This window comes from Zootoca vivipara, chromosome 1 (genome assembly GCF_965207765.1).
Source record: "Zootoca vivipara chromosome 1, rZooViv2.hap1.1, whole genome shotgun sequence".
NCBI lineage: Eukaryota > Metazoa > Chordata > Lepidosauria > Squamata > Lacertidae > Zootoca > Zootoca vivipara.
Window position 1 is genome coordinate 5,060,001 of NC_142582.1, and position 21,582 is coordinate 5,081,582.

Consider the following 21,582-nt stretch of genomic DNA (forward strand, 5'->3'; position numbering starts at 1 on the left):
AAGTCCCTAAGCAAAAATGGGAAAAGGAATGGAAATACGTAAAAGATTATTTTTGTAATGAAGGTATAGATTCTAGATGGGTGATCTGCTTCGATTAAGTTTGATTAAGTTCGTACAAGTTTATTGGATTTATTATGTATATAGGAAAAATTGAGACATAAAATAAGGAATTAGTTTCATAAGAGGAAAGCATAGTTGAATTTATTTGTAAATAGGGAACTGATATGGAATGCTGGGAAGTTTATTTTGTTGTATGTTTGTTTGTGATTTTTTTCTCTGTTTTCTTTTTTATTTTTCTTTATAAGTTTGTTTAATTTTGTATAATTTTGTATTTGCGCTGTGTTGTGTTGATTTTGTGGATTTATGTTGATTTATGTTAATTTGTATTTTATATTTGGTATTAAATAAAGATATTTTTAAACTTAAAAAAACAAAAGAAAAAAACAAAAACAAAACAAAACAAAGGGGCCGGGAGAGTCAATACGCAATTTTGGCTTAACGTGCTATCCCAGGACGTAACTCCCACGCAAATTGAGAGTCTACTGTATTAACTTTAAAAAAACCCTTTTTTTAACCTGTACTTCCTTGTGGTCCCTTAATTACTGGAATGGAGGTAGACCTTGACAAAAAAAATAAGCCACAGGGAATAGTTTTTGCAGTCATAGTTTCTATGGCTGCCGCTCAGCTGACTCCATTCTGGGTCAGTTAGGATACATTTCCTCGCAAACAGTGAATGTACTGTAACAGGTCCTTGCTCTGGCTCTTGTTTTTTTCTTTCTCTGACCTGGCAGACCTCCAGTTATCAACACCATTCCTCATGCAAGCAAGCACTGCAACTAGCGTTAATTAGTTTGCAATGAGTCTGATTTCAGGGAAGCCTCAAAGCCGCCCGCTCATATTCATATTCTGTGTCGGTTGGGTAACTTTCAATAGCCACACAAACAATTGCAGGCAAAAAAAAAAATTGCTCTAGGAGAAATGTAGAGGATCCAGGCAGATTTTAATCAAAACTCAAAACAATTTACTGCATTGTGGAATCATTTGCTGTGATAGATTTATTTCTGATCTTCAAGTTATGTTGCCGGCCACATTTAGAAGGCACCAGTCAAGGCAGAGTTTTCCACATGACCTTGTGGCGTTCCAAGTATAGAATACGTTAATAAAATGCATGATTCACACAGTGAATTGAAATCTTAAAAGGCAGAAAATCACCGAGAAAGAAGGATTGTGTCTAGATTGTTAATTTCTACAAATCCTACACAAAATATTTCTTCTGCTTCCTTTTCATTCTTCCTTGCATACCCCTTCTGAGCTCTACATGGCTCTCTGTCCATCTTTCACAATGATTTCCAACCCTGCTGTCACGACCTCCCACCATTAATCCCTTTAACATGCCCATACATTTCTCTTGTGGCCACACAATTTCTCCTCAATAAACTCCATTATTATTATTTTCTGCAGCCGAGTCAGGATAAAGCATGGGAATTGAATAGGTTGACGAAAAACAAAACCAATATGCCTAAGCTTATGTTGACTGGTAGAATTCACCTTCATATTGGCTTTAGGCAGATTTATCCCAAGGGTTCCCTGACAGCTCTCTCTCACACACAGACTTGTTATGCATGGGTGTGGCACCATTTATTCTCAGGGAGGGAGAACCAAAAGTTTGTTTGACTCATTGAAAGATCTACATTGGCTCCCAGTACGTTTCCGAGCACAAGTCAAAGTGTTGGTGCTGACCTTTAAAGCCCTAAATGGCCTCGGTCCAGTATAACTGAAGGAGCGTCTCCACCTCCATCATTCTGCCCGGACACTGAGGTCCAGCACTGAGGGCCTTCTGGCGGTTCCCTCGTTGCGAGAAGCCAAGTTGCAGGGAACTAGGCAGAGGGCCTTCTTGGTGGTGGCGCCTGCCCTGTGGAACGCCCTCCCAACAGATGTCAAAAAGGAAAACAACTACCAGACTTTTAGACGACATCTGAAGGCAGCCCTGTTCAGGGAGGCTTTTAATGTTTAATAGATTGTTGTGTTTTATTCTTCTGTTGGAAGCTGCCCAGAGTGGCTGGGGAGACCCGGCCAGATGGGCAGGGTATAAATAATAAAATTATTATTATTATTATTATTATTATTATTATTATTATTATTAGAGCAGAGAGTTTCAACCTTTTTCAAGTCCACGGCTCCTTTGACCATTCTTTCTGTGGCACCCCTGTGGGGCTCAGAATCCCAATTATGTCACCCCTTGCCTGCAGAGCTGGCAGCCTCTCACCCTTTTTTGAATACTCTCCCTTGAGGAGTGTTCCCTCAGCCTCCTCTCCCCTCTCCTTGGGAGTTCTCCAGGCAACTACTGCTGCTGCCGCCCTTGGACTCTGAGCTGCCCCACCCCACCCCAAAGAGAGGTGCTTCCTCACACTGTCCCACAGGGGCCTGGGATGCCCCAAGCCTTAGTGGCCCAGTAGTGACTGGCCAACTGTGAAGCCAGCCCCTTACCTTGGGTGCTGCTGGGCCTGCATGGTGGAAAGGCTCCTCTTCAGCGCCAAGCACTTAGCTCCCAGGAAGGCCTTGCACACAGCAAGCACAAGAAAGGCTAGCACGATGCCTGCCAGCCTGTCCAGCCTCCCACATTTCTGTCCATTCCCAAGAGCATGGTCTGGCTGGGAGCTGAGTGCCCTCACCCACTTGCTTGCTTACTCTGAGGCCATCTTTGCTCCTGGCACCAAGCATCCCCTCACCAGCCCCAGAGGCACCATTCGCCCTCGGACCTTGTAGCCAGGGTTGCTGCAACGAACAGCCACACAAGCCTTTGGGAGGCAGAGATGTGAGAGGGCATCAGAGGGAAGAAAAGAGGGACAGAGGCCAGGGTTGCCCACGGCACCCCTGACCATCATTGGTTGAAAACCACTGTATTAGAGGAAGCCACTGGACTTGAGAGAACTCCATGCATGCCTCAGAGCCCCTAACCTGGAACACTGTGATATAAACATGTATTCATGATCTTGATAATCACGATCATTTCTCAAGAGTGAAATTTGTGGTCTCTTTTTATGGCAATGCATGGGCCAATTTATGTCCATTACAAACCTTCCACTATATCAATTCCTCCTATATCCACTATATCCCCCTCATAACAACCCTGAAAAGTATAACAGAGGTAATAATTTATTATTTATTCAATTTCTATACTGCCCTTCATTTGAAGATCACTGTGATGAGATAGTAACTGGCTTGCCGAAGATCACCTAGCAAGAATCAATCAGGCTGCATACATTACATACATTTAAAGAACATGACTTCCCCCAAGGAATCATGTGAAATGATAAGGGTGCTGGGAACTGTAGCTCAATAAAGATATATTCTGAGAGAGAGAGAGAGAGAGAGAGAGAGAGAGAGAGAGAGAGAGAGAGAGAGGTTCCCAGGGTTCTATCTCTGGGGAAAGCGATGTGCTTTGAATGCATGGTGTGTACACAGCCTAGGTTTCAATGCAGTACTTCTTAATTCAAGCCTGACAATCTGTCCCCACAATTGCTATTAGCAGAGTTATGGGCCTCCTGTTATTGTGGGCTATTATCCCTCTCCAGTGTCCATGCTGGATTGGGCTGGCAGGGAGTTGGAGTCCAAAAAAAGGAGAGCCACTCTTGCCCATCCATTATAAGCCACCTCCCTAGCTGATAGAAACACAGTGCTGAAAATGTCATGTGGTGTCCACTTTCTGGTCAGAAATTATTGTTGGTGATAACTGTGTTTTAGAAATTTTATTCATATTTGTGAATGCTCACATACTCTTAAATTATATACCTGTGGTGTGGAGACTAATGAGCGGGCAACAAAAGTGGACTTTATGAGCCCGTGTGGTGGCTAAGAAGGTGGCTTTACATTGCCAGGCTGGAAGGATATCAGCTGCAGATCTCACTGTCCTTTCCACATTTGAATGCATGGCTCATTTCTGTTTATTTTTTTAAAAACTTAAACCAATCAAATCAATACAATAAAAATAATAGAAATACAAATACAAAAACCAAAGTGCTGTACAGTAAATCCAGAAGAAGTAGAGTACTTAAGACCACCAGGAAAGCCCAATTTCACGTGGTGCAATGGAGAGAGCATCCTGTGTCTTTGTATTTGTTGCCCAGTATTTAAGACAAAACCCCACCAAACAGCATAGAATTTTTCAGGATCCTCTGAGCCTTTGGCAAAATGTAATTTATGAGTTGCTGTTTTCAGCTCCTGCTAAACTCCACATATCTGTAGACCAAAGTGAAAGTTGCAAGTCCTGTGAGCTTTTCCATTTCTGGGCAATTGAAGTTCTGGCAGGCGTCAACATCAAGAATTCCTGAGAGCTGAAGCCTTTCAGTTGATCATCCCATAGATTTGGTAAACAAAGCTGTGGTGAAATCGGACTGGGATATTTGAGTATTTTGCTCATCTCCTGACAAACCATTGTACAGAATTTGAATACCAGTGCTCACCAATATTTTCCTTCACCTAAACCTGCACTGTATTTGCCAAATGTGAAAGGAGAAAGGAAAACACGAGCCATAGACAACCATGGGGAAACCTTAAACCACTGTGACATGGACCAAAAAAACACAAAACCTTGCAGGCTCCAAAGTCAATAAAAGACGTTTACTTACATCAGTTCACAGTTGGATTCCTGAAGGCAGACTTAGTTACAAATATGTACATGTGGATCTACCCCATATGGGGGAATAATCCCAGTGCTTCTGCTAGCTGAAAGCTATCAGAGCAGTCCTAGCTAAAAGCTGGTCAAACGAAGACGGAGGTCAAAAGAGAGAGGTGTGCTGTGTGACTCGTCCTTTTGTTAGCTGGACAGGTTAGGTCATGCCCACCACCTATCACATGCAAGAGGAAGGATGCTCCAGCCAGGAGGAACAGGAAGTTTCGATTGGCTGGACCAAACATTCCCTCGCATGTCTTCTCTAGCATTTCAAGGAATGTTGTACTTGACTGCCTCTCATGGATCACATCCCACAAAGACTTCCCACTCAGGCAGCATCTGAATGATGAGGAAGAGGAGGCACAATGTCTATCTCACCAAAACAAAAGAAACTGTTGTGCAGCAGGCCCCAAAGGTGATCTCCAAGGCACTGGGCCAGATCAAAGGGAGCTCCCCCTCTCACTGGAGATACCAGGTGAGGGGCTTGTGTCTAGAGTTGGAGTTAGTATGATGTGTATGATGAGAAGGAAAAGACGAAGAATTTTTAGTGGGACAAATCAGCTCTTTACTTCTCCCTCACCTGAATTCAGGACACGACTAACACCAGGGATGTTTATAAAATCCTCCCTGTCTGAATTTCTCCAATATCTCCAATTTACCAGTACTTGGCTTTGTTTGCAGAGCAGCACTGGTGCCTGAGGAATCTTTTGTCATTTCTCCATCTTGTTTTCCGGGCTTTGTGGGGTTTTCATATCCTTCCACTTGTGACACTTGATGAAACAGGGCCAAAAAGGAACCGTGGTGCCTCTCTCTGGGGCTCTTTGAATTGTATGTGCCCAGGAGACTATGTGCTCCTTCAAGCTGCATTTCATCAATAATCACTTATGCACATCAGTAGAGGAGGGGAAGTCTTAAAAATGAAAAGAAATAGTACAGCATACTGTTCACGTAGCAGCTCTTGAATTAATTGCAGAAGGTCTCAATGTGAACAGAGTGGTTGGCATAAGGAACCCACAGAATTATAGCAGAAAGGGAATCAAGGAAACCAACTGCTCTCTGTGTGACACCTTATCCCAAGTGCCTTGTCCCTCAGTTCATGGGCCATAGAGCCTTCTCTACCAATTACATTCCTAAGGTCTGAGTTGGCCTATCATCAATGTGGCTCCGTGGTCTTAACCCCTTCACATGCTAATTCACAAGAATATGCATTGTTAGATTTGATGGCAAATCAAATACCACAGATGCTGGTATCCTTTTAGAGTAGTGGTGGAAATCTCAGGGTGTGAGGAAACTGCCTTTTACTAAATCAGACCCATTGCTCCATCTAGCTCAGTACTATCTACCCAGACTGACTGGGGTCTCTCCTAGCCTTATCTGGAAATGCTGTGGATTGAAACCGGGACCTTGGCGTGCAAAGCAGGTGCTCAGCTCAGCCTCTGAGCTGCAGCACTTCCCCCTGCAAGCAGCTGTTGCTGGACTGCAACTCTCATCAGTCCCAGCCATCCTGACCAATGATCAGGGTGATGGGATTTGCAATCCAACATCTGGTTTGGGAGGATTAACATCATTTGAGACTTCCATCTTGATTTATGCTCATTTCTAGTGGAGAAAAAGAATACAACAGAGAAGAACCACAAGAGTCCAGTGGCCTTCACACAATTTAAAAGGAAGTGGGGGACAGAGGAGCAATGTTTAGGGAGGCTGAGGAGGTAGTTCACGTATCCCATAACTCAAGGGTGGCACTTCAAGTGTTGTTGGACTTCAAACCCCATCAGCCCCTGTCAGGGTGGCTGGTGGACAGGAATTATGGGAACTGTACCCCAACAACCTCTGGAGGGCCATTATTCCTCCTCTGAAAGGTTACTATTTTTGAGCTATCAAAAATAGAGAAAGAAAGAAACTTCATTTTAATCAGGTTAACCATGATTTTTTTAAAAAAAATTAATTCGCCAAACACCAGCATAAAGAAAGAAAGAAACAATGGCCTCATCATCCCAACTCCTGCAAACATATATATACACGTTTGCAAAGTCTTCCATACACTCATACACTCACCACAAACAGATCAGACAGGACCAAAAACAAAAAGGAGAGGTGGGGGGGGAAGGATGAAATAATAATAATAATAATAATAATAATAATAATAATAAATAAATTTATTATTTATACCCCGCCCATCTGGCCGGGTTCCCCCAGCCACTCTGGGCGGCTTCCAACAAAACATTAAAATACAGAAATCCAGAAAGGAAAACACGAGCATATTCCTGCACAGACCTGAGGACTTGGCTGGGGCTCTGCACACCAAGCCTCCCCACACACCCCAAAAATGGAACGGGGGGGGCAGGGAAGGTGGTGCCGGTCACCGGAGCCGGAGCCTGCGAAATCCTTCTTCCTCTCTGTCTCTGCGCTAAGTTTTCCATCCAAGGGGCATCCATCCGCAAACTAGCAGCCTGATGTTGAGGCGGATCGTCTCCGTCTGCAGGAAAAGGAGAAAGTTCCGCTCGCTCTCCTACGAGCCTCGCAGCCCCGGCTCACTTTCCCTTTCATTTTCCCAGAGCCGTCGCGGCGAGGAATCGCCCTGGAATGAATGAACGGAGAGGACGCCGTCGCCGCCGCCACCACCTGCTGTATGCCTTGGCGCGGACTTGAACTCTACGGGTCCTCGCCTCCCTCCTATGTCTGGTGGTAAAGAGAGGGAGACCCCAGATTTTGTTTTGGTGGTTCGATTTCCGAGTCTTTCTTTGCGCGCCCTCGTTGTCAGAGAGAAAGGAAACGAGATTCGGATCTAGCTGCACCTTTTTGTTATTTTTTCTTTAAAGGGGCGTGTGCGCTACCGGAATCACACCTGTCTATGCTTCTAGTAAGTACACACATGCACCCCCGGCGACTACGATCCTCTGCCCTGCACACTTTTATTCGAGGCGCGGGAGAAAGTCCCACTGGAATATAAAGCGCGACTTCCTTCCGAGTAAACCTGGAAGGATCCGGCGTCACGAGAGGGAGCCGGCGAAACAAAGCCGAGGGAGCCCGGCGGAATAAATCTGCAAGGAAATGCCTGAAATGCCACATTAAAGAGCAAAGCCCAACACAAAACCGCTTTTCTCTCCTGCCCGGGCCTGAAAAGGCACATTGTGGCGCTCGCTGGCAGCGGCTGCCTCCGCCTTGCTCCATGGTAACCTGCGCGCAGCAGCCGCGCGCCCCGCTCGACGCACGCGCCCCGCGCGCCACTAACAGGTGTTTCCCGGGTATTTTGGTGGCGGGGGGGGGGGAGGAGGAGAGCGGCTGATCCCAGCATGCCGGGGGGGGGGAAGGCGAGCGGGGGTGGGGCTTGCTCCTCTCAGAGGCAGCGAGGAGGCGGGGCCAGCGCTGAGTTCTTCCAACCTATCATCTCCTCCCTCTGGGTTGGGGATTTTTGGGGGTTGGTGGGGGTGGCTTGGTCGGCCGGCTGGTTTGTTAATCTGGGTAGCAGCCGGAGTCCTGGGAATCAATGGGAATTGACGCGCCGAGGTTTTACTACTACGGCAGCTCCTGGACTGGAGGGAGAAAGCGGAAGGCAGGGAAATAAACTAAAAGCAAAGCAGCACCCAGGACCGCTCGCGCTCTCTGTTTCCCCACGCTCCGCTCAACACCCAGGGAATCCGAGGAAGGGAGCCGAAGAAAGGCGGCTAGAGGGTGGAATAGGAGCCGGCGCAGAAGCGGACTCCGAGGAAACGGCGGAAGAGGAGCTTTGCCCCGCTGGTGCGTTTGGGGTCTTCTGGATTTTGGCTTGTTTTGCCCTTTTGAAAACTGTGGCAACAACTTTTGGGAGTTGTGGGTCGCGGCTTCTGGGAAGGTCCTCTGGTCCAGAGCAGCAGGCCATGCCCAGCGCTTAAAAGGGGCGGCCGGGAGAGAAGACAGCGCCACCTGAGAGGGGCTCCCCTCGTTCGTCCTCGGCTTGGCGGGGGCCGAGCGCGCCTTCCCGCCGCCCGGCGCACCTTCCGCGAGGGCGAGCCGAGAGGACGCTGCGCGCTTACCATCTCGCGGGCGCTGAGCGGAGGAAGACGAGGCCGCCGCCTGGACCATGTAATTGGGGAGCCGAGGAGAGCGTCCTTCCGATTCTCCTTCTTCCTTGTCCCTGCCGAAAAATAGCAGAAGATCAAAGCCCGACGATGACGAAGAAGCCGGCACGAAGAGTGCTCTGCTGGGTGAGCTTCCTCGCGATCGCCGGCATCTTCCGCCTCGGCGCTGCTCAGTCAGGTGCGCTCCACTTCTGCCTCGCGGGTCGCGGCTCTCGCTCTGCTTCTTTCTAGGGTTTCTTTGGATCATTTCCCCGCGCCGATCCAGCCGAGGTTCCTTCCTTTCCCCGTTTAACATGCCCTCTGAAGATCGGCAGACTTTCCCTCCCTCACTATAAATAAATCTTAGCGGCTTTTCATGCTCCCAGAAGGACACCCCCGGATAATATTTCAAACTGGGAGATTTGGTACAGGCAGCAAAAGCAGAGTTGGGGTGGTGGTGGTGGTTTGCTTCTTTCCAGGGGCCGCTGCCACCTGCTTCCCTCTGGGGCGCTTTATTTGCGCGCGCGCGCTTGTGGTGCAGGATCCGGTTTTCTTCTAAAACGCACTGAAACGATTTGGTTCGAGACGGGCCTCTTTGGCTCGGATTCTGACCCCAAGCAGAGGCTCCGGAGCAAGCGAGCTCTTGGAGCCGGGCGCCAGGGAGAAGGTAGCTCCAGTCCTTCTGTAGCCCTCGGCGGAGGGCGCTTCTGGCAAATGCGCGTCCAATGTTGTGGAGGCTGGCAGGTGCCTCTCGCTTGTGGCCCAGGATCCGGCCCCAGGGTGTGTGTGGCGGGGAGGGCTGGGGCCGGCTTTCCTTCCAGCGGGACAGCAGCCCACCGGTTCTGGTTGCACTCGGACAGGGCTGCGGAGGTGAACGGGGTGGTTTCTGGTTTCTGGACGGCGCTGAGTTGTCCGGGCAGGTTGGCTCTCGGTTGGCGTGGAGAGGAGAGCCGGGAGGTGGGGAGGCTTCTTGGCACCCGAACGAAGGGACATGATCCAACCCGGTCCCGTGAGGGCTGGCAGGAGTCCGCTCCCCTCCGTTCCCCTGGAGCTGAGAGTGAGGGTTTAACTTTGGGTGGATCCTGCCCGACGTGCCCTGCTTTGTTTGGTGTAACGGTCCTCCGGGAGAGGGGAAAGAAGCCCCGTCGTTTGCAGCTGCCACCTGGACGAACGGGTGCTGAATACAGATCGGGGCTTTTCCAGCTTGGTTATCCCCGATATCCCCGGGCGCCTCTTGGAACAGGAGATCCTCCCTCCCTCCCTTCTCCTGCGCAGGAGCTTCTCCTTTCTGGGTGGTGGGCTTCGCTTGTGGGTCCTTCTCTTGCTAACCCAGAGGCACGACCCCTCGCAGGCGGGTGCGGAAAGATCAGGGTCTCAGTCAGGTTGGCTTTCCGGGGAGGGCCGGGCATGATCTGAGCGCAAATTTGGACACCCTTTGATCTCTCCTGCCGGGATGCTGTAGCCAGGAGCTGCTTCTCCCAACTGATCTTGTTTTCTTGGTAGTAAAGTGTCCGGAGAATTTCACTGGCGTTTACTTCCAAGAAAGGAGGCGAATTAGGATAAGTTGCGCGTCGGAAGGTGGTGGACTCTCCTTCATTGGAGGTTATGAAGCAGAGGTTGCGGGGGCGCATCTGCCATGGAAGCTTTCGTTGATATTCCTGCGTTGGAGGGGTTGGACTAGATGACCCTCGGTCTCCCTTCCAACTCTTCAGTTCTGTGATTGTCTGCTAGCCTTCCTTGGCTTCTGTTGTGGTCGCAAGGCTGTATGCTGGGCCAAATTCTGTGGACTTTTCTCGCGTGTTGACGGTGTCGCTGCCACGCTCCTTTTACTGTTGAATCCTGGAGCCTTTGGAGGAGCCGCGGCTCCAGATAAGCGTGCCATAAATGTCCAGAGGAATGCAGGAATCTAGTCTCCTTCGTTCCGCCCTTGCTTTTGATCCCCTTCGTTATTTGGGGGGGGGTTCAGAAGGCACTGTTGATCCCCCCCCCAGCAGAAATATTTCTTTCGACTGGGCGTTTCATAGGGTAGAGGATTTTTCTTAAAGGGGCTTTGTGGATCTTGATGGTTTTGGTCCAAAGCAATTTTTTTGCTATTAGTTTGAGCTCCTGGGGTTTCGTGGTTTTCTTGGGATTTCCTCTCTTCTCAGCAACTTTCTCCCTCCCCCCCTCTCCAAACACCTACTTTATGGTGCAAAGCTCTTAAAGAGAGCATCCCTGTGTTTTTATATTGCTTTAGAGTAACTGGTAGCAAGTGCTGATTTCTTTTTCTTTCGGGCAAGAGACTGGAGCAAAGATGGGGGCATTTCGCAAATGGCAACACCACTGCTTGGCTAGGGAAATTGATCAATATAGACTGAATATGTGTGTGCATGTGAAAGAGAGACAGTAGGAGAGAAAGAGAGAACTGATAATGACATGTTTTGTTTTACTGGACCAATGGGCTTTATACAAGTTTCAGGCTCCATCAAATTTCCTTTGTGCTGAATGGAAGTGGTGCAAACTACTCAGCTCCACTCAGAGGAAAGCAGACATAAATATGGCAGGATGAAACGGCCCTCTGGAAACAAAAGATGCTTTAGAAATAGTTCAGTGTTACTCAGAAGCTTGCTTGCTGTCACAAAACATTGATAGGGCCAAAGACATTGCATGTGCTTTTGGGATCTCCCGTGGCAAATCTCTAGGAAAGTAATCCTGCGCAAGCCCCACTGACAACAGTAGTGGTCTCACACATCTCCCATTCATTTCAGTGGAGCTTTTACAAGATATTTCCCCAATGGAATATTCCTTCATGTCCAGGACCCACCACCTTGCAGCAACCGCCTGTATCAAGCTCTCTATGTTTGTATGAGAGAGAAATGGAGAGGTGCAGCTAATCACCCCCTGGTAAATCTACACAGGGAGCTCTTTTTCCTTGTCTTCCCTTCCCTTCAGCCAGTGGCAGTTTGGAGGAGTTTGTTTTGGTCCAAATGAGAAATTAAGTGTGGATAAGTAAACTGAGCTGCCAGAGGGCGACAAGATGTTGAGTGAATTGCTTTTAGATGAAACAAATTAAGGAAACGAGGGGAGACAATCTGCTTCTTGCATTATTAGACACGGCTTGGAGTTCGGGGGGGGGGGGAAGTGGTGTATTTTTGAAATGTTAATTCCTTAAGAAGTGGGGGGGGATGCACCTTATTTACTGCTCTGTGCGAACAGCATGGAAATTCAGGCTGCTGGTTGTATTTTTCTGTTTTGGTACACTACCAAAAATAATAATAATAAGGAAGCAGATTTTGTTTTGAGTTCTTTTCTCCAAAGAAATCGCAAGAAATTCTCCCTGTGTGTTTGGTTAATTTTATTACTTGAATAAAATATGGACAACCCCAGCCTCTATGAGATTTATTTAAAAGAGGTGGTTCCAAGAATGCTGCCTCATTTCTTACTGGGATGTTTCATTATTTTTAGACCCATTAGCAAAACCATTTAAGCCTGCTGTTCTTGGAGAATAAGATAGACAAAAATCAGCGAGGAAAGGAAACCCCTTTTACAGGGCCGGTTCTCATTGGTGTTAGAATCTTGTCCATCAAAGGAGATGGGTCCAGTAAAAAGGTATTGTCTTACCTAGTTTCTTGAATTATATTTATGGACTGAATGGACCTGGGGCTTTTAAGGTTGTAAATTGTCCTAAGGAAAATGGAATTCTTTTAACACGATTAGGATCTGGGTGTATGTTGGTATAAATCCTTTTGGTCCAGCTACACTGGACATGTGTGGGATTATGCTGCATGTTGTTTACGAGTGCAGATCTCACTGCTCATGCTTCTCTGCAGCACCTTCCTTTAAAAATTAACACCATCATCATAACCTCCCACACAAAGTAAAGTGATTGTTTTGTGTGCTGGACAGATTTGATCAGGCATTCTGGTCCACACACATTATGTTGCATTGTTTAATTTGGATCTCTGCCTAAGGCATAGAGGGCAGCTATTTTTCCCTCACGATTTTAAGGTGTCTCCAAACATGGTTGACTAAATCCAGATAAATGTGAGGTTCTGATTGCATGTGAGCCAGAAGCCAGATAATCTTATTGGAACTGAGAGACAAAATATAGTCAAGAGTAAAAGCTCTATTTAATTTTAAGACAATAAGGGGGCTGTGTTGGCTTTGATCCTCTTTTTAAAAGAATTCCCATTTTTATATACATATGTGGTTCCTGTGAGCCTGAAATGACAGATAGCCTTGATTATATTTGGTCCATTCTGCCCAAATAGGGATATTTATATTAGTTGCAATCTATTGCATTTTTCCAGTAGGCCTAAAAGAGTTTAAACCTGGCTTAGGTAAACAGTTGCAAGCTAAAGGCGAGAGCCATGATAAATCTCAACAGACAAAGATGCGAAAAAGTTTGGCAAATGCTAGCCTTTTGATTTACATATACTGCGGATTTCAGTTCTGTACCTATAGCACGAAGCTTCCTAGCATACTGAGAAAGAAACAGAATTCATTCTTCAAGTCATTGTTTTAGGAAAACTTACTCTGGCGTGTACTGTTTTCCTCGTTTTACAATTCTACTGAATTGTTGTTGTTTTTGTCCATGAATGTTACTTTGGTCTTTTGTCTGTTTTTAGTTAACTGATCTTCTTGCATTTCCTTCTGTTAGGCTTTTTCCATTGGCAATTGCAGGATATTAATAATTCTACTTATTTTCCCCACAAGCCTTTCTTCTCTGTTAGCCATAGTTGAAATATCATTTCTTATTCCCTCTGCGTTTTGCCTCTTGTTCTTTTCTTGCTTGCTAACCTTCCTTCCTTCCCCTTATCAACTGTCTTTCTTTTTTGTTCTCTCGTTGCCTAGTCTTTCCCTATCACCTCCGTGTTATTCCTTCTCTAGGTGTCTTTGCTTTCTGCCGTTACTAGAATTAATGATCCTAACCCACAGTCTAGTTTTGCTAGAGCGCCTAGACTTTAGGGGTGTACCTAATCCTTAGCATGTTTTCTTAGAAATAAGCCCCACTGTGTTCATTTAGCTCCAGGTAAATCAGTATAGTATCGAGCTGCGTGTCACAATTTTTTCCCCTTTTTTATTACAAAATAAATCACAATATGTACAAAATAACTTGCAGTAATGGAGCCCTTTGCTTCATAATCTGATGTAGTCCAACTCTGGAATCCATTGATACTTAGCTGCCTTTAGGTTTCACTGTGTTCGTCCGACTGACTAGATTGACTGAAATCTAAACCCTTCAGTTTAACTGGATGGTGGATGGAGCCCGAGCTGCTCTCTATTTACCCATCTCTGATCAATCTGACATGGCTGGCTGAGTGGACAATCACAAAGCTATTCTGCTGCCCAGATTTATTCCTGAAAGAAAATAAAATGGCATCGATCCAGGGTCACTTGCTCTTTAGAACACTGACTCCCAAGGCCGAATTGGTCCTTAACAGGACGCTGATGCTTCCCCTGGGCACAATCTCTTATAGCTTCTCCTGGCTCCAGAAGGAAGAAAGACACTTTAGTTAAATAGAAGTGTTTTAATTGTAAACATTTGCTGATCCATTGTTGACCTATTATCTCATGACGGATGCATCCTCTGAGAGGAGGTCACTGTATTAAGCAGCCTTGCTCTGTAGGACTGCCGGTGCCGCCTCATGTTCTCCGTGAGAGTTGAGCGGAAGTGTTGCAGAGCGGGTGGCTCCTAAACTGGAGAACAGTACACCTTGGGGGGGGGGATTAAGTGGCACCCATGCCTCTCACATGCATTTCAGAGAACCTTGCACGGGAGATGATCATGGTGGAATTTGGCCAGCGGCATATGTTGGATGGTGTATCCAGCAGTGGGGAACCTTCACCTTCAGGGGCTCATGTAGCCCAATTTCATGCAGGTGAGAGGAGCCTGGAGGGTGATTGGCGGTGGGGTGGGGAGAAACCTGAAATGGGTGGTGTCAGAGGTTGTTGTGGCTACTTTAGAGTAACGACTCTCCACCTGCTTGTCTTTTAACAGTCTTTATTGGTGCACTCTATTGGTGCACTCTATGGAAACATGTCTGCTCATTCCGATCCAGAATCCGGCACTGCCCCCCTGCGTGATTTCCCCCAACATAATAAACATGGGACAGTGAATCTCCTCCCCTTTCTCCTCCTCCGTAATTCCGGAACCGGGGGAAAAGGTCTACGCTCCGTGCTTTCCCTTTCCCCCCTTTCCAACTCTCTCTCTTCCCGCCTGTGGAGCCAGGGCTCTCCCATGCTGCCAGAGACCTGGCACTCTCTCTCCGTTTCCTGACTAGCCTCTTCAGAGCCCGCGCTTCCATCGCTGCTTCGGGAGGAGCTGCTCCTGATGAGAGGGGGAGGTTCTCTATACTCTCTTCCCCTCACAGGTGGAATGATGGGAGGAGGAGGAAAGCCCTTTGCAAGCCATCAGTCCAGACCTCCAGCAAGAGTGATTTGTCCTTTCTCCAGCAGGGATAAAGAGGCAAAGGAAAAAAGAGAGAGTGAGAGAAAACGAGTGCCTGCTTGCTTTGGGCTCCAGCCATGCCCATAACAGGCTTTGGCCCCTCTTACCACCAACTCTGGTCTGGCCTGCCACCAGCATGTGGCCCCTGGCAGAAGAAAAGGTCCCCAACCCCTGCGGTAAACTCTGACCTGAAGTCCACTAGTGTTGCCTTGGAGATAAGCAGGGCCAGGATTATGAGCCCACCAAAGTGTGCTGATGGGCTGCAAGGAAGTCAGATCAGTGCCAGCTGCTTGCCTGGAGAGAACCATTACTTGCCCAAGGTGCTAACTTGCTAACAGAAAGACTGCATTAAAGGAGGAAAATGTCAGTGATCAGAGCGTTTGATCTGGATCGTGGTTAAGATTCTTCTTCACCCATTGCAGCTCAGGAATACGATACCTCAAGGACTGCCTCTCCCCATATAAACTGACCTGGACTCTCTGTTCATTATCTGAGGCCCTTCTTTGTGTGCCTCCTTCACAAGAGGTCTGGAAGGTGGCAACACGAGAATGGGCCTTTTCTACACTGGCTCCCCGTTTGTGGAATGCTCTCCCCGTGGAGGATTGCCTGACACCTTCATTATATATGTATATATTTTTGGCACCAGGAGAAAATGTTCCTCTTCATCCAGGCTTTGGGCTGTTTAATATTCCACAGGCTTTTAAATGTGTCTGTGGGAAGGGGGACTATTGTTTTGTCGTTTTTGTTTTAATTATTTACTTGGGTTTTTATCTTGGATTTTATTCTGTGAACTACCTTAGATCTTGTGCTGAAAGGTGGCATATAGATTTAATAATAAATAAATAATAGCAGGAGTTTGCCATGTGTGAAATGGGAACTGGGGATCAGAGTAGAGAGAGACTGTGAAGCCCCTAGTGATTTAACAGGCTGATCTCAAACTCAGGTGTGTCTTGCTCTGTATGGAATTGGGCTTCACAAGATATACATTTGGAAGAGGGGAATCTGCAGACCTCCAGATGTTTCATGATAGCTGGGGCTGGTGGGAGTTGGAGCCTAATAGCACCTGGAGGACCAAGGATTCCCCACCCCAGTTCTGAACAATACTGTTTAGTAATTAGACTTGAAAGTTACCGTGTTTCTCCAAAAACAAGACACCGTCTAACACACTATGGCTTATTTTCAGGGGATGTCTTGTTTTTTTCCTCCTCCTCCTGCCACGGCTGGCATTGCTGCTGCGCCTATCACTATGTCTTATTTTCAGGGTATGGCTTATATTCCTTGAATGCTTAAAAATCCTGCTATGGCTTATTTTATGACTACGTCTTAAAATATGAGAAACAGGGTATATTGTTTTTTTATTTACTCTAATTGGATTTTAACTCTTCAAGAACATTGGGAACACTGAATAGGTTTACTGGTTAACCTGAAAAAGCTCTCCTTTAGTTTTAACAGCGGTTTGATGTGAACATTTTCAGAAAATGGCAATAACCATTACTATTATCCTTTCCGCATCATGCGGTTGCTAAAAGCACAGCTAACAGTGGTAAAATGGGAATCTCAGCACCAGGTCAGGAATTTTCCACTGGATTAGAGAAAATTTCCATTTTGCAGAAAACCTTACAAGAATGGCTAGTTTGTATGAGAGAACCAGCAACAATGGTTAATTGCAATATTCTGCTCTTGTGGCTCTAGAACAGGCACCCCCAAACTTCGGCCCTCCAGATGTTTTGGACTACAATTCCCATCTTCCCCGACCACTGTTCCTGTTAGCTAGGGATCATGGGATCATCTGGAGGGCCGCAGTTTGGGGATGCCTGCTCTAGAAGAAGAAGAAAAAGTGAGGTTGTTTACTCCTGTGTGTGGGGAGGTGTTCTGAAATTCCTGGGAAATCAAGGTTCCAGAGTATGTCAGGAGTCTCCATGATGCGCAAGGCTCCTCACTTCACACAGTCACCTTGTTCTGCTCCTGCCCTCAGGTGACAACATCTCCTGCCAGAAGAAGGCTATGGAATTTGGTCCATACTTCCTCCGTTGGTGGGCAGCTGATGGAATCAACCAAAATGCTTTGGTGGGCTCCTCAAATGTTCCTACCCATTTTTTCGTTAAGCTGTTGGCAGATCAGTCAGCAGCTCCTTTGGTTCTATATTTATCTTTGAAACTATATTTTCCTGGGACGCAGACTGCACATTAAGTAGGATAACATCACGAAGTGAGTTTGGAATGAGGACTGTCCTTCCTGCTCTCCCTCTGAATGGGCAAACATAGTTACCCGCTCCCTTTGAAGACCCCCTTAAAAAAATTAATAATCCCTGACCTTTATTACAGCAGGAGAAAGCTTTTGTGAAAGTTGTTCCCTCCACAGCTTCAGCTGAGCCCTTTCACCATTTTTAAATCCAAGAACTACAGAGCTGTTGAATAAGTAAAGCAAAGTTAACTCTGCACAGTTTGAAGTATCCAGCTGCTCTGTCAAACAGTGCAGTTAATTTTGTGTGTGTGCTTTCCCCTTCCATAACAAGGAGACTATCTGATATATTGGTTAGCCTACGTTTCCTTCAGAAGACTTTTCTCTGTCAAGTGGGGCCTCTTGGCAAGAGCTACGTCATGGCACAGTTTGAGATTATTTTTTTTCTCTGTCAAGTTGATGTCCTTTCTTTGGGCTGGAGCTAAACATGACATCCAAGTGCTTTTGTGTTAATGTTGTAAATAGTTGTATTTGGAGCTGTATTCCAAATATGGCCATATCCTGAATGCTACTTGTGATCAAATATTGACATTTATTTTTGAACTCTTTTGAAGAGGCATGGCTGTATTTAGAGTACTAGTCTGCCAAGAATCAGCATATAGACATTTTCCTTTGGGTTTCAAAATATTGGTGCACATTTTAAGATCTAAAAAAGTAAAGCTTGCCGACTAATAATGTTTCATCTAAAGAGGGAGTATGGACCAGATAAGCTGTTGTGGGTTATCGCTCACTCAGTTGATACTGATTCTTTTTAGAGAAAGAAACACTCTTGCATAGTGCACAGGCCTTTTGCGTTGTCGCACGTTTGATCTGATAACAAGGAGATCATTGAGCAAATGATGGGTGCAATCCAAAGGCAGCTAAGTGCGCTTCAGACCCATTGAAACAAGTGGGATTTAAGGGCTAACTGCTTTTTGCATTCTGCCCTGTGGTCACTGGGCTATATATAGTTTGGCTTGGCAAGGGGAGGAGATCATTTGAAACTCGGGTTTCAAGCCTTCAGTGTGCAGCTACAAAGAAAATATAGCAACTGGTGAGTCAGACTTTCCCCCCACCTTCAGTTTGATTCAGGTTGCACAAAACCCTCTGAGGGAACAGATCAGATGAGGCAAAACAAAATATGTTGCTCTGTTTGCTAACAAGGAGAGACTGGTTTTCAAAATGACAAGTGGGACTTGCAACAAAATGATGTGGCATATTGCCACCCCCGAGGAATGCTCTCATTCAGGGCTTTCTTTTACCAGCCTAGAATAGAAGCCTTGTAGTGCTATTCAAGCTGCCCAGGAGGTGGGCGAGAGGTGGAGGGGAAAGGATACATTATTTAAGGTGCTCACACTAGTGTTTTAAGCCCTAAATACTGTGTCTGAAAGACTGCCTCCTCCTTTCCTACTTCCTTCCCTCTCTGATATTAAGATCTTGGTAGTTCCACTGCCCCCAGAAGTTTTGGGGTTAGGGTGACCAGGGGCAGAGTATTCTCTCTGGTAGTCCCTAAATTGTGGAATTCCCTCACAACAGAGGTGCATCTGGCCCCTTGTATGATGTTTGTCATATCCTGAAAACATGCCTCTTTATCCTGGCCATTGACTTTGTCTGTCCTTCGGACCCACACTAATTGTGATCGTAATTTTTTAAAAGATGTTTTTATTGCTGCATTTTATTTTTCTGTAGCATGCCCCTCCCCCCAGGAGCTTTCTGCTGTAGGATGAGTAATTAATTTAATAAAATAATAATAGTAGCGATGCAATTTCCAGGGCATTTCCTGAATAGCTCCATAGACACCCATCAAACATTGCTTATTATTTATGTTTCCAAAAGGCACCACAAAAGACAGGCAGCGAAGAACTGATTATTCTGTAACTTGACCATGTACTGGGAAAGAGTTAATTGTCCTGTGAAAAGTTTGTTGTTGCCTAGGGACCAGTATTCACATAGTCTGCTTATATTTGCTTTATGCAAACAGAATATGGCACTAGCTATTAACTTGCATTACTTTACTTGCACTGAGTGCCATAACTGAACTGGGAGAAAGAGTTCAAGAGGCAGACAATTTTGATATGAAGGACTTAATTCAGGTACTATGAATGGATAAAATAAACCTCTCAATAAGAAGACCAACAATTACATAGTAAGTTTATAGGAAACACCATGGATCTGTAAACACTTCAGAAAAATAATTAGTATGAACCAGCGAGAATTTAAAGTCATAATAATAATAATAATTATTATTATTATTATTATTATTATTATTATTATTATTATTATTTATACCCGGCCCATCTGGCTGGGTTTCCCCTGCCACTCTGGGCGGCTTCCAACAGAAGTATTAAAATACAATAATTTATTAAACATTAAAAGCTTCCCTAAACAGGGCTGCCTTCAGATGTCCTCTAAAAGTCTGGTAGTTGTTTTTCCCTTTGACATCTGGTGGGAGGGCGTTCCACAGGTCGGGTGCCACTACCGAGAAGGCCCTCTGCCTGGTTCCCTGTAACTTGCTTTTGCAGCGAGGGAACCACCAGAAGGCCCTCGGCACTGGACCTTCAGGTATACTGGACTGAAGCTGTTAAGGGCTTTAAAGGTCAGCACCAACACTTTGAATTGTCCTCAGAAACGTACTGGGAGCCAATGTAGGTCTTTCAAGATCGGTGTTATGTGGTCTCGGCTGCTGCTCCCAGTCACCAGTCTAGCTGCCACATTCTGGATTAATTGTAGTTTCTGGGTCACCTTCAAAGGTAGCCCCACATAGAGCGCATTGCAGTAGTCCAAGCAAGAGAGTCCAAGCCCTGCTACCATGGTGGAGTCTACCTCTTCCCAAATCTGAGCGAAAAAAAACTTTGCAAAATCATTGCAGGAGATCATGTGGCCCGTGCTGGGCCCCGATGGAGCAGGTGGTTCCGCTAAATTGCAAACCACCTGAAGGAGTCTCCTGCTGCTGTTTTCTGCAGATGCAATAGAGGCAGTGAAGAAAGTCTTTTTCACCGTCGCTACTGCCACTTGGTAGGCTCGACACTGAGCTCTAACCCGTGTCCGGTCAGCTTCAGAATGAGTTATCCGCCACCGGCGCTCTAGCCTTCTCAGCGATTGTTTCATTGCCCTCAGATCCGTGGAAAACCACAGGGCTGTCCGGGCTGGAATGTCTGGATTGTACACAATCCCATTCATGATCACAATAATAAATGTACACAATCCCATTTATATATGGTTGAATTCAGAATTCTATCACATAGAATTAAATGTGGCTCATTTGCACATAACTACAGTCTGCATCTGGAACCACAGTGGCTGTAATTTTAAGCTACTAAATAGATTTGGAGTGGGAAGGGATAGTAGTGATGAGGATGGATTTAGCAAGCGATTGGGGAAATACCTCACTCTGGTATTTATTGAGCATCCATCCTGATTCATTTGCAGGGAGATTGGATGGCATTCATCAAGCAAATGTAACCCCACATTTCCCCATGTATTTCGCCATCACCTTCCTTATCGCAAGAAGTGCAGGTTTGTTGCACAAATCTCCAAATCGATTCTGACTGCGTTACTGGAATTTGCTGGTATGTGATTGAACCCCACCCTAAAATAGCAACAGTCTGGAGGGGTCTGGAGGTGTCCTCCCTGTCAGGACCATCATTCTCAAGCAAAAAAACAAAACAAAACATGTAGCTCATGCTCTTTATCATTCTCCTGCCAGGGGTCTGGGCTGTGGCATTTCCCCTGTCTCCCCTACTTGCAAATGGGGTTACAGTATTGGCAGGGGAACACCTTTCACCGGGGGCAGACTTCAGTCATTTTTCATAATATAGCACCCTGTGCATGGCCAAAATTTGGTGCCCCCAAATGGACCTTCTTAATTATGGAACTTCTCAATGTTGTGCCCCCTCAGCTCGGCACCCTGTATGGGGGAATCCAGTGCTGCCACTGAACAATGAATTGTTTTAAAGAAAAAACCCTCTTTTCATCATACTATGTTTTCAGAACACGGGGGTAATTCATAGGAGTCAAACTCTGCTTAACTGCAGAAGGAGCCCTGAGAGCAATTGATGGATGCTTTTCTTCTCATCTGTTCATTGTAAACGGTGTTTGGAGGAAGGGCATTCTAATTAGGAAACTGGATTATAGCACAGTACTTCACTTGTGTGTATCTTAGAGGAACGGATTAAACTACACTGGTACCTCGGTTTACGAACTTAATCCATTCCGGAAATCTG

At 46.1% G+C, this 21,582-nt stretch overlaps 1 protein-coding gene across 6 annotated transcripts in view; it reads left to right on the forward strand.

Annotated features, from left to right (window-relative positions):
• Positions 1-8,086: 8,086 nt before the first annotated feature.
• Positions 8,087-21,582, forward strand: part of ERBB4 (erb-b2 receptor tyrosine kinase 4) — an 801,677-nt gene continuing 788,181 nt past the window's right edge. For 5 of the 6 annotated variants that reach the window (XM_088667872.1, XM_060282295.2, XM_060282293.2 and 2 more), the window contains exon 1: positions 8,087-8,908. In XM_088667872.1, coding sequence (XP_088523998.1) covers positions 8,821-8,908 — 88 coding nt within the window. In that variant the 5' untranslated portion in view covers positions 8,087-8,820. The remainder of the gene's footprint in view (positions 8,909-21,582) is intronic. The other variant, XM_060282309.2, reaches the window with a different exon arrangement.